The 12,597-nt window shown below is 36.4% G+C and overlaps 1 protein-coding gene across 1 annotated transcript in view; it reads right to left on the bottom strand.

Annotated features, from left to right (window-relative positions):
- Window positions 1–9,178: 9,178 nt before the first annotated feature.
- cacul1 (CDK2 associated cullin domain 1) overlaps window positions 9,179–12,597 on the bottom strand; it is a 49,957-nt gene continuing 46,538 nt past the window's right edge. The window contains exons 6-8 of the mRNA XM_017464163.3: window positions 12,129–12,218; window positions 11,204–11,342; window positions 9,179–10,479 (exon numbers count right to left, since the gene is read on the bottom strand). Of these exons, the coding sequence (XP_017319652.1) occupies window positions 10,440–10,479; window positions 11,204–11,342; window positions 12,129–12,218 (269 nt within the window). The 3' untranslated portion in view covers window positions 9,179–10,439. The remainder of the gene's footprint in view (window positions 10,480–11,203; window positions 11,343–12,128; window positions 12,219–12,597) is intronic.

Genomic DNA, 12,597 nt, shown 5'->3' with positions numbered 1-12,597 from the left:
AAGACATTTGTTTTGGCAAATAAGCCATGGATACAAGTTTTTTTTTTTGTCTCTCAACATTTGTGCTGTCCAGCACTCTGGGAAATATCAACGTCCCTCTCTCCCTGCTCGCACTTGTCTTCACAACCTGAGCCTGGAGTCTTCAGAGTTGTCTAAACCTGCTGCTACATCTTTCCTTTCACTGAATTCTACAAAAGCAACAAAATTGGAAATAGATTTTAATTTGTTTACTGTAGTGTACACCAGTGAGGGGTAGATTATTGTTGAAATGTAATCTGGTACTGATTATACAATAAAAAGTTTTAGGTCACTTATTGTAATGAAAATCATTCATTTTAAGTACTATAACTGTATTAACAGATATAACTGTATTAAGTGTAATAACAAGTACTTGATTTTAGTAATGTGATTTCGTAATCCAAATTTCATGTAGTATATTACCACTCAACAGTGGTTTACGCAGTCAGGGGCGTCCAGTTAGCCGTGAACCCTCAGCCAGCTCACCATACAGAAGATCATTGGGAATGCAACCTGGATCCATTCTTCTAAAGTGGCCAAGCCGACGGAGAAGCTTCTCACAGAGGATGGCAAACATGCTGCTCTTGCTGGCGCATTCCAGAACTTCTGTATCGGGTACCCTGTCCTGCCACTGTACATGGAGGATGCGTCGCAGGCACCTCAGGTGAAAGATGTTGAGCTTCCTCTCATGCCTAGCGTAGGTTGTCCAAGTCTCACTACCGTAGAGGAGTGTGCTTAAAACGCAGGCCTGGTGGACACACCGCTTGGTTTTCACAGTAAGGTTGGAGTTTTGCCACACCCTATGATTTAGTCTGGCCATTTTTTTCAACAAGGGGGATGCATCCCCCCTCAACTTGAGCACTGGATGGAGCATTTATATTTAAAAAAACAAAAAACAAAAACAAAAACGTATTTGAAGACATTGAAAAAACTCGAAAGGGGCTAGGTTGGCCAAGTATTTCAACGCTTGTTTAATAGTAAGAGTCAGAGGGTAGCAATATTAGCACATAAGAAATTGCAATTTGTACCACTTAAACAACAAAGAATTATTTTCATTGAGGCCATAATTAATGTAATGAAAACCTACCTGTGAAATATATATGATCCAAACTTGTGGGATGCAGAGTTTTTCCATGATATACCGCACATACTGTACAATGGTAGAGAGAGATACTTTGTATATATTGTAACCTTAGTTTTGACAGGTATAGGTCAAAGGTCAAAAAGATACACATTCTAACTCTCTATATCTAGATCAAAGGTCATGATCATAAAAATATATATAGTTATGTTAAATCTGGATCACATCCATTCGTTACCATACATGGTGCGGCCATGTGTTTTCCACCCCACACACGTTGCACACATGTTCTTTCTAACACTCTGTGGTAGGTCATAAAAATATATATAGTTATGTTAAATCTGGATCACATCCATTCGTGACCATACCTGGTACGGCCATATGTTTTCCACCCACACAAGTTGCACACACATGTTCTTTCTTTTCACATAGAATATGAAACTCTCTGAGGTAGGTCATAAAAATATATATAGTTATGTTAAATCTGGTTCACATCCATTCGTGACAGAAACGTTGCTAGTTATGTTAAATCGGGTTCCCATCCATTCCTGACACAAATGTTACTATACATGGTACGGCCATGTGTATTACACATCCAAACAAAAATATGACGCACACAAACGCACTTTATTTTCACATTATTTAAAAGGAATTTAAGTGTTATGTACTAAATTACCATAATTATGAACACAAGTTGTTAAGTTGACAATCATTTTTAAAATTATGTTTCTCCATTTAGATTGTCTGCAGTAGAATGCAGTCTTTTAAACCAGGAAAAATGACCGCCTTTAGGTTTTATAACAATAGTAAGTAAAATCCAGTGTGATTTACATTACAAATCTCATACGTAACATCTCTGCAGGATTTATAGACGTTAAAGCACTGAATGAAATGAGCAATATAGACAAAAAATAAACACTCTGTGTCTACTACTTTTATCTCTCATAGAACTATCCACAGTCCAAAGGCTGTGGAGCTAGAAGGCTACGTGTGCGAATGACAAAAGATTTTAAAAAATAAAATAAAAAATGTATCAATACATGAAATTAGATTACACAATGTAGTTGAGGTTTACATGAATAAGCAGAAATGTAATCATGCTTATCTTTCCTATAGCACAAATGAAAAGCCCTCTCTAGATGAACAGATTTGTCAAATGAAACTTTTTCCTTCTTTTCCACTGCTACGGTAAACTAAAGAGTAGATATTAAAATTACACTGCTAAATATAACTAGCATTAGCTACGTGTACTAGTGCAAAATAGTCCATCAAATGTATTAGCAGGTGTAGCCTATACACGAGTCCACTATTGGTCATATCACAATTGAGAACATGCCCCCAAATTCATTGCTTTAGTAGAATTTAATGGTAAGTCAAATGATATTCAAATTGTAATGTCCTTAGTATTTGTTCAGTCTACAGGTCCTCTAACACTCTGTTAAATGAATAAATGTAAATGTACTACAACGTAAATTTTGTTTTAAATCAATTAACGCAGAAATTACACACGATATTAAGTTGATGTAATTATCAACATTATTATGTCAACACAACTCATCAAAATAATGTGTACAACTTTAAATATTTAATTAATTCAATAAATTAGAATTTTTATCTTGCAACCCCACATTAAATTTAGATTGTGGGGGTTTGTTTTGTATAGCTCCGCTGTTAGAAAATACATGATGGTTGAATGTGAACATAAATGAGCAGAATGTAAGCTTGTGAAATAAATGAAAATTTATTGATTGTACTTTTTGAGAAAATGGCATGACTTTGAATAAAAATTTACTGAAATAAATACTCTAAAACATTGATATACCCGAAGAAATGTAAAAAAGAAAAAAAGAAAAAAAAACCTTTTTACATACCTTCTAAATAGGTCCCTTTAGGAGGTAAACGTTTTAAAGACGGTGTTTTATAAGAAACGCGCGTATTACATGCCTTCTAAACCTAACCCTTTAGGATGTAAAATGTTTAAAGTGCTGCTTAAAAGAATCGAGAGTTTTGTTTAAACTAGAAGACACATTTTCCGGGCAATGTCTTGTAGGCCTATACACAGTGTCCTACACATCTGAAGTGTGTGTGTATGTGGGTGTGGGGGTGTGCGTGCGTGTGTGTGGGTGTGTTAGAGAGAGAGAGAGAGAGAGAGAGAGAGAGTCGAGTGTTTCCTGGGGGTTTGCTGACCAGAATGCTTACAGTGTGTTTATGTTAATGAATTAAGGGACGAGTCGTGTGTTTCAGGGTTTAACGATCCCTACCAATGTGTACATTTGTGGTTTAAGTGAATCTTTGTTTCTGAAATTACTTCTGTGGTAATTATCAGTTTGTGTAACTAATCTACCAGAAAATACTAGACCTGGTGACTGAATGTGGTAGATGTATTAGAATTTTGGAGATATTATGCATGTGTAGCTCCCTATGTGAATGATCTATGTGTAATCCTTCTGTCAAGAAATGAACAGACTGAGGTTTGTGAAATAATTGAACTATTTATTGGCTACGTTGTTGAGAAAAACACTGTGATGTGTAAAACAGTCCTTCAAGGCTGTATGATGTCGTTGTTCTCTTTTACTGAAAGAAAGGTCAAAACCATCGGTATGGAAAGTGTATACAAGAGTAATTGGGGTGATCTAATGCTTAGGACTTGTACAGTACTTAAGCTCGGGAACGTCCCACCATGGCGTTCAGAGAGGCATTATCTAAGGTACACGTATATATAATATAGATCAGATCACCAGTCTGTCTTTACCCACTCCTGATCTGGGGGTTCGGGGGAGGGGGGATTACAGTTCAGGCATATTTCCAACAGAACAGAATATTAGACATTTAGTGTAAACTAGTGTAAAAAAAAAAAAAAAATCTCTGAAATATTTCAGTGAAAATAGTGGTCCATATTTGATGCATTATATTAGAAATGATAGTACAGTCTTTGTTGATCAGTTACCAACTCATACTTTATAATAATTTGTTTAGGAGCATCTGAATCTGGCAAATAACTTTTATTGCATTTAGGCATACAATAAAAGTTAATAAAAAAAGAGGAAGAAATGACTTGTGCACTACTGCTGCGGATATTAAGTCAAACCATTTTGTTCAAACTTCAGCATGACCCATAGAGAAGCAGAAACTTATGGCACCTTATGAATACCATGTGAAGGATTAAGTTGACTCGTCCCTTACAGTTACAAAGACATGTCCTTGTGCAGGATCACCTGACCAATAGTGGACTCATGTATAGGCTACACCTGCTAATACATTTGATGGACTATTTTGCACTAGTACACGTAGCTAATGCTAGTCATATTTAGCAGTGTAATTTGAATATCTACTCTTTAGTTTACCGTAGCAGTGGAAAAGAAGGAAAAAGTTTCATTTGACAAATCTGTTCATCTAGAGAGGGCTTTTCATTTGTGCTATAGGAAAGATAAGCATGATTACATTTCTGCTTATTCATGTAAACCTCAACTACATTGTGTAATCTAATTTCATGTATTGATACATTTTTTATTTTATTTTTTAAAATCTTTTGTCATTCGCACACGTAGCCTTCTAGCTCCACAGCCTTTGGACTGTGGATAGTTCTATGAGAGATAAAAGTAGTAGACACAGAGTGTTTATTTTTTGTCTATATTGCTCATTTCATTCAGTGCTTTAACGTCTATAAATCCTGCAGAGATGTTACGTATGAGATTTGTAATGTAAATCACACTGGATTTTACTTACTATTGTTATAAAACCTAAAGGCGGTCATTTTTCCTGGTTTAAAAGACTGCATTCTACTGCAGACAATCTAAATGGAGAAACATAATTTTAAAAATGATTGTCAACTTAACAACTTGTGTTCATAATTATGGTAATTTAGTACATAACACTTAAATTCCTTTTAAATAATGTGAAAATAAAGTGCGTTTGTGTGCGTCATATTTTTGTTTGGATGTGTAATACACATGGCCGTACCATGTATAGTAACATTTGTGTCAGGAATGGATGGGAACCCGATTTAACATAACTAGCAACGTTTCTGTCACGAATGGATGTGAACCAGATTTAACATAACTATATATATTTTTATGACCTACCTCAGAGAGTTTCATATTCTATGTGAAAAGAAAGAACATGTGTGTGCAACTTGTGTGGGTGGAAAACATATGGCCGTACCAGGTATGGTCACGAATGGATGTGATCCAGATTTAACATAACTATATATATTTTTATGACCTACCACAGAGTGTTAGAAAGAACATGAGTGTGCAACTTGTGTGGGGTGGAAAACACATGGCCGTACCAGGTATGGTCACGAATGGATGTGAACCAGATTTAACATAACTATATATATTTTTATGACCTACCTCAGAGAGTTTCATATTCTATGTGAAAAGAAAGAACATGTGTGTGCAACTTGTGTGGGTGGAAAACATATGGCCGTACCAGGTATGGTCACGAATGGATGTGATCCAGATTTAACATAACTATATATATTTTTATGACCTACCACAGAGTGTTAGAAAGAACGTGTGCAACGTGTGTGGGGTGGAAAACACATGGCCGCACCATGTATGGTAACGAATGGATGTGATCCAGATTTAACATAACTATATATATTTTTATGATCATGACCTTTGATCTAGATATAGAGAGTTAGAATGTGTATCTTTTTGACCTTTGACCTATACCTGTCAAAACTAAGGTTACAATATATACAAAGTATCTCTCTCTAATGGTTCCCAACATCCTATTGACCTCATGGAACATAATACTAGGTGGGGATTTCAACCAGATTCTAGATGCAGTGTTAGATAGAACAACATATTCTAGTAATATACCAAAGGATAGACTTGCCACATTTCAGCTCAAAGAAGATATTGGGTTACAGGACATGTGTAGATTGACAAATCACAGTCTAGATAGATTAGATAGAATAGATTTATAATATTAAAAAGTATGATGGGGTCAATTTTGCATTGCAGGTTAGGGGTATTAGCTCTAACAGATCATGCAACTGTGGAGTGTTGTCTAACAACAAATCAAATCAATGAAATCAGGAAAAGCTCAAGGTCTAGATGAATTCCCAGTTGAATATTATAAGCATAGATGTACCGACTCTCATTCTAATAGGTCTACTCAGAGGCTGTACCATTAGGTCACGTTTTACATGGTACCTAATACCCTGAACAAAGCAGCAATATCGTGTACTTCTGTGTTTTTGTTGTGATCCATGTCCTGTCTCCACCCCTGTATTGTCATTGGTTGTTTCCCTCATGTTTCCTGATTTCTCACACCTGTTTTGAGTTTGCCTTTTAATTAGTTTGTATATTTAAACCCCTATGTTTCTTTGTTGTGAAGTAATATTCAGGGTTTTGCCACCTGATCTCACCGAGGCATTTGTTCTGTTTATATATCCTGGTTTTTGATCTTGTTCTCTTGTTGGGTGTTTTGGCTATCCCTTGACATTGCTGTTTGTAGATTGGCTGACCTCTGTCTGTTTCCTTTTCCTGAGTTTTGATTCACGCTTGGATTGGTCTGCCTGACTATTTAAATAAACATCATATACTGCATTTGCCTCGGTCTCTATGTGCAGTTTGTGACAGATTACTTTGCCTCTAACATGCCAGGATAACCATACCAGCGTTCAACTTGGTGCATTTCCCCAAGTGGAATCCCCCTGGAACCCTTTGACGGCTTTGAGATTGAACCAAAAAGTTACTTGCTGCAACGGCTGAGGTTCTTGTTGTCCCGGCTCACTGGCTGAGCCCGCCAGTTGGTGGAGTTCCTGGTTGCCATAAGAAACAGGGGCCTAAGAAGCATGGCTGAGTTCATATGCCTCCTGAGAGAGGTGTTCAGAGTTTAACCCCGACCTTTAAAATTTTGGAGGGAGGGCCAGCCTGTCGGCCAAACTCACTAGACCATTCACATAACACACTGTGGAGAGGAATGCTGGAAATGAAGCAGAGGCCAGGAGCCTCTCCCCCAGAGCTCCCTCCAGAGGCTGACAGGGTGGCCTCCTCAGCCACGCTCCAGCCAGAAGCTGACAGGGCGGCTTCCTCAGCCATGCTCCAGCCAGAAGCTGACAGAGCAGCCTGCTCAGTCCTGCTCATGCTCAAGACCTATGGCATGGTCTCCCAAGACCTGCTCACACCTGAGGGTGCAGCCTCCCAACTACTGTTCATGCCTGAGGCCTATGAGGCAGCCTTCCATGTCTTGCTCAATCTGCTCATCTAGCTGAGCTGTTTGTTCGCTGTTTATATATCCCCCTTTTTGTATCACAATCTGTTCTCTCATTGTGTGTTTTGGATATTGCCTGACTTCTGTCTGCTTCCTGATCCTGAGTCCAGTCCTGATTCACATTTTTGATTTGTTCCTCCTACCTCTTTATATAAACATCTTATACTGCACTTGCATCTATCTCTATGTGCAGTTTGTGACTGTTGCTTCAAAATTTGCCTATTACCCAAAGACAATTAATATTTAACATATAAACAGATACTCACATACATTTAACCAGTTGAAGGACAAAAGTAAGACACTGGGCCCGTGAGTGAGGAGAGGCAAGTGTCCAAATTTATTGTTGCATGAGATCACACAGTTGAGATGTCCCAAGTATGATCCAAAAAAACAGAGCTGAAGCTCTTCTATTTATATAGTTTTCTTAGGGTCAGGATGACCCAGACATCAGTATGTTTAGAGTTAGCTATCCCGGAACACCATTCCGTACATTAGTTGCCACTGTTGAGCGATCTTTATCACGCAGGTGCAGTTCCGGCTCCAAAATATATTTTGTCTTGTTTCACTCTTTAAAAATAACTTGACCTTGTCTGTGTTGCTTCCTGACTGGATTTTCATCGAGAAAGGACACTTTCAAACACACCATCTCTACATTATGAGTAAATTTTATGTTTTTGTTTTTTATGGTGCTTGCATGTACATTACCCTATAATAGATTTTCATAAAACAGAATATGAAACAGATTAATTTCTGTTTTCTGCATACACAACAGGCCTCTGTGTGTGTCTCTTAGTTGACCTTCTGCCTGCGTGCAGACGTACTCCACCTACGCTCTGAGGCCTGCCGCACTTATTCAAATACATGTATTGTTATCCCCCTGCGCCTTGCTTATCTGTGTGTTGTGTTTTCGGTGAACATCCGTTCATACAGTCCACCAGCCCAGTGAATTCTCAATAAGATTACATATTACTCATACTAGGTCTCCCTCGTGTTTATTTCATGTATATGTTATATACAACATGACAAAGGCCTATACGTAAATGTATACTTACCAAAGTGTTGTCTATGTGGCTTGAGAACATTGAGACATTGTTCATTCAGATCAGGTGGAATTTATAAAGGGAACATCATCCTTTGATAACTCAAGGTGATTTCTCCATCTTATATGGCTGAGTTGGGAAAAAGATAACCAAATTGCTACCTTCTCATAGACATTGAGAAGGCTTTTGATAGGGTGCAGTAGGGATTCCTGATACATGTTTTAGAAACGTATGGAATTGGGGATATATTGAGTGATATATGCATGGCTAAAAGCAGCAGTAAATAGACTAATTTCACCCTTTTTAAGCTAGGTAGGGGCAGACTCAAGAATAGGTGGGGGTTAGTGCAGGAGGAAGAGAAGACAAGTTGTTTCTGTATGCAGATGACATTTTGTGGCTGTCATCCTGACACGGCACACCAAAGTATCACTGACTGTTGGAACTTCACACTGGCCTTCAAGCAACTTGGATTTTGTGCCTCTCCACTCTTCCTCCAGACTCCGGGACCTTGATATCCAAATGAAAATGTAAAATTTACTTTAATCTGAAAAGAGGACTTTGGAACACTGAGCAAGTTTTTTTTCTCTTTAACCCAGGCAAGATGCTTCTGACATTGTCTCCATTTCAGGAGTGGCTTTACTCTAGGAATGGGACACTGCGACATTTCTGCTATATATATATATATATATATATATATATATATATATATATATATATATATATATATATATATATATTCTAATATTTTGAGATACTGAATTTTTGATTTCCACGAGCTATAACCAGTGATCATCAAGATTAAAACAAAAAAGGCTTGAAATATTTCACTTTATGTGTAATGAATTGAAGCTCCACCTTTTGAATTAAATTACAGAAAAAAAAGAACTTGTCCACAATACTAAAATGTTTTGAGATGCACCTGTACGTACACACACGCAGCCAGTGAAAACTAGAAGTGGTTAAATACAAAACAATTCCCATTATATTGTTTATCCCTTTACAGTGTTACATTTTTTTTGTTAGACATAAAATACAGTTTAACACATTTTAACAACAAAAAACCAACCAAACAAAAAAACCTTCTTTCTATGTGTATTATGATATGATAATTTTGCCATATTACTCACCCCTCAAGCTTTCAATGAAAATGAATCAAAATTAGGGCAGAAACATGAGCATCATTCCTGTGACTCGCACCATGGCATAATTTGGTAACATTTGTGATTTGTCAGCTTCTGGAGGATGTTGATGGAGGACATGGTTACATCCATTATGTTATGGGTCAACATGACTTCCAAAGTTCACATACACGCAAAAAACAGCAAAGAACAGCTTAAAACAGTAAACTTTCTTTATGGCTTGTCAGAGACAACAAAAAAGATACTTGTGTTGTAATGTGAGCAGCCTATGAGTTAACACTATTTAGGATAGTGGTAATGTAGCTAGACCTGTGAAGGGAGCTGTCTCTAAATAATGACTGTTATTGGGGTTCCATCTTTCTCTCTACTGTGAGCACTTGTTAGGTCTCTTTTTGGAGATGCAACAAGGCTCTCTTTCAAGCCTGTGTATGTGAATGCATTGCTCTGTCAGATTAGATAAAGTGTACTGTTCTTGTGTGTTTCTTTTTAGAGTAGAAGTTAACACGATTTGCATACAAGTTCATGACCCTAAATGAGGAAAAGTCAAAGAATTTCAAAGAGAAAAAGAGAGATTAACCAGTACTTCAGACATCTCAAATGTGGAAATTGGTCAAACTGACCCATAACATAATAGGAGGGTTAGATAAAACTACAGAGGCCACACGTTTAAGCCTAAACTATCTCTCATTGCATGCCCCCCCCCCCCCCCTTTTTTAAACCAAGGCACTGTTATGTACTCTGCTCATGCATGCATTTATTTGTTTTCATACATTTATTTATTAATTTTTTATTAGTAAGTGTTTTGTCCTACATAGAAGATTGCACCTTCGTAATTATATATACCCAGTTCCCACATAGCCTGGTCCTTATGTCTCTCACTGGTACTATGGAAGCTTTCTTGTATGAGGTATTATTTCATGTTTTCCAGCAGGTTTTTCAGTATTCTTCACTTGCTCTTTTACGTGATTGGTCACACCTGGAAAATAAATAATGATTATTCATAGTTTTATAACATATTTTCTGATTTACATATGGAAATATGTCTGTAATGGAAGTATTTCTGATGTCCTTTCTAATTAAATTAAAGTTACTTAGGCATAATAAAGACTATTATTTTAGGACAGCACACATTCAGTAGAAAATTCTGGATATATTGTGATTAGTTTATCTAAGATACTTAAGCTCAGAATACTCATGAAATTATACATGATAAATACTGGCTCAATGTGATCTCTGCATTTGAGACATAAATACTATTCTATCAATTGCTTAATGAATTATTGAAACAGAGTGGCTACAAAATTAAATTAGTAGGCTACTATGTAAGACTTATTCAGACTCATTCATATTACGATTTAATTTTAAGTGATGATACAGGAAAGAAATATATTTCAAAGTAACTTGCATGTAAAAGAAATAATACGTCATAATGCAGGTTATGTATGTAACTAAAGATATACCAGGGGCAGTGTTTAAACACCTGCAAACCTTCTTCTGAGATCTTACTAAAATATCATGGCATGACTCTCTCTCTATTTTACATAAATACACACATACATACACACACACACACACACACACACACACACATTATATATATATATATATATATATATATATATATATATATATATATATATATATATATATATATATATATATATATGCATAGAAAAACATAAAATAATAATATTTATTACCTGGAAAAACCATTTAATGAAAGCTCCATTTGCAATTTTCGGTCTTGAGCTGCATAAAGCAGCAGATCAGACTCCAAAACAGGTGGGTGAATTTGGGGAATAAATCTAGAAAACAGTGCAGGAGCTAGCTGAGCCCAGTCTGAAAGGAGACGGAATTAAGCATTATAATTACTGATCAAACTTCAACCTTACAGAAACAATACATATACACATATATTGTAACATTTTATACTATATATAGTTCTGTGTTTCACTTTTGCACGTGTCAAAGTTATTGCATTTTAAAGTCTGGTTACTGCCAAAAGTGAAAAAAGAGAACATTGTATTTAAAGATTCCATTCCAATTCCACTGAAATCCCACACTCTTAATAAGAGTTCCTTGGGGGTTCTATATAGAACCCTGGGGTTCTGTCCTTGGCCAATAAAACCTTTTCCCAAAGAAAAATGGTTCTATATAGTATAGTATATAGAACTCTTGGAGAGCAAAGATCCTCTTATATTAAAAATATTTTTATAATTCACAGAATGCGTAAGTTGAAATCAATGCCATTACTTTTTGGAATACCTTTTGGATTCATCAGAGCGTTATGAGGTCGTAAATAAAACATCTATTCAACATCAAAACAAGGTCGACTCTACAACACATAGCGTTGACCTATTTGGTTGAAATCATAATGTTTGTCGTTTGTGTAAAATGAAGGCTTTAAGACCAAGCAGAAGCCTCTGCCAGCTGGTTGCTTTAGCAGTGAACGGAATTAATGCATGTGCAGCAATCCCACTGGCTAGTGCTCACCGTCTGCGTTTTGATTTCAGCAAAATCAACAGCCTACCTGAAATCTTTGCAAATTTATTAAAAAAAAAAAAAAAAAAAAAAAATTACTTTGAAACATCATAACTATTTCCAAAAATGTACAAACATTCTCACCTGGTCGCAGAGCATAAAGGCCTTTTACCACACTTGCCATGGTTGATGGTTTAACTTGAAATGGAATGGCATCGGCTTTCTTAAGAAGAGCTAATGGAAAGTATAAAAACAAAGAACAAATACCAAACATCACTGACATACATGATGGAATTCCGAGTCCAAATTACTTCAATTAAATTTATGGAGTGGGGTGGCTATATTATATGCTAATTAAATCAACTGTGTGTTAGAGCAGATAAGAAACATCTCTGGCCATCTCTGGTTCTTTAATAAAATTAAAGAACTTTGAAGTGTTTTCATGCTTGACTGGAATACTGTCTGTACCCAGGATGGATTCTGGGTGCATTTGGGGAAGGCATCATCATCATCATCATAATCATCACAGGTTTAGTTTCACTCAGATAGTTTCAGTCAGATTAATACTCCAATTCTAAATTTTGTAAAAATGGTGTTCAATTTTCACATTGTG

This window comes from Ictalurus punctatus, chromosome 3 (genome assembly GCF_001660625.3).
Source record: "Ictalurus punctatus breed USDA103 chromosome 3, Coco_2.0, whole genome shotgun sequence".
NCBI classification, from domain to species: Eukaryota; Metazoa; Chordata; class Actinopteri; order Siluriformes; family Ictaluridae; genus Ictalurus; species Ictalurus punctatus.
This window is presented reverse-complemented; position numbering and strand designations above follow the sequence as displayed.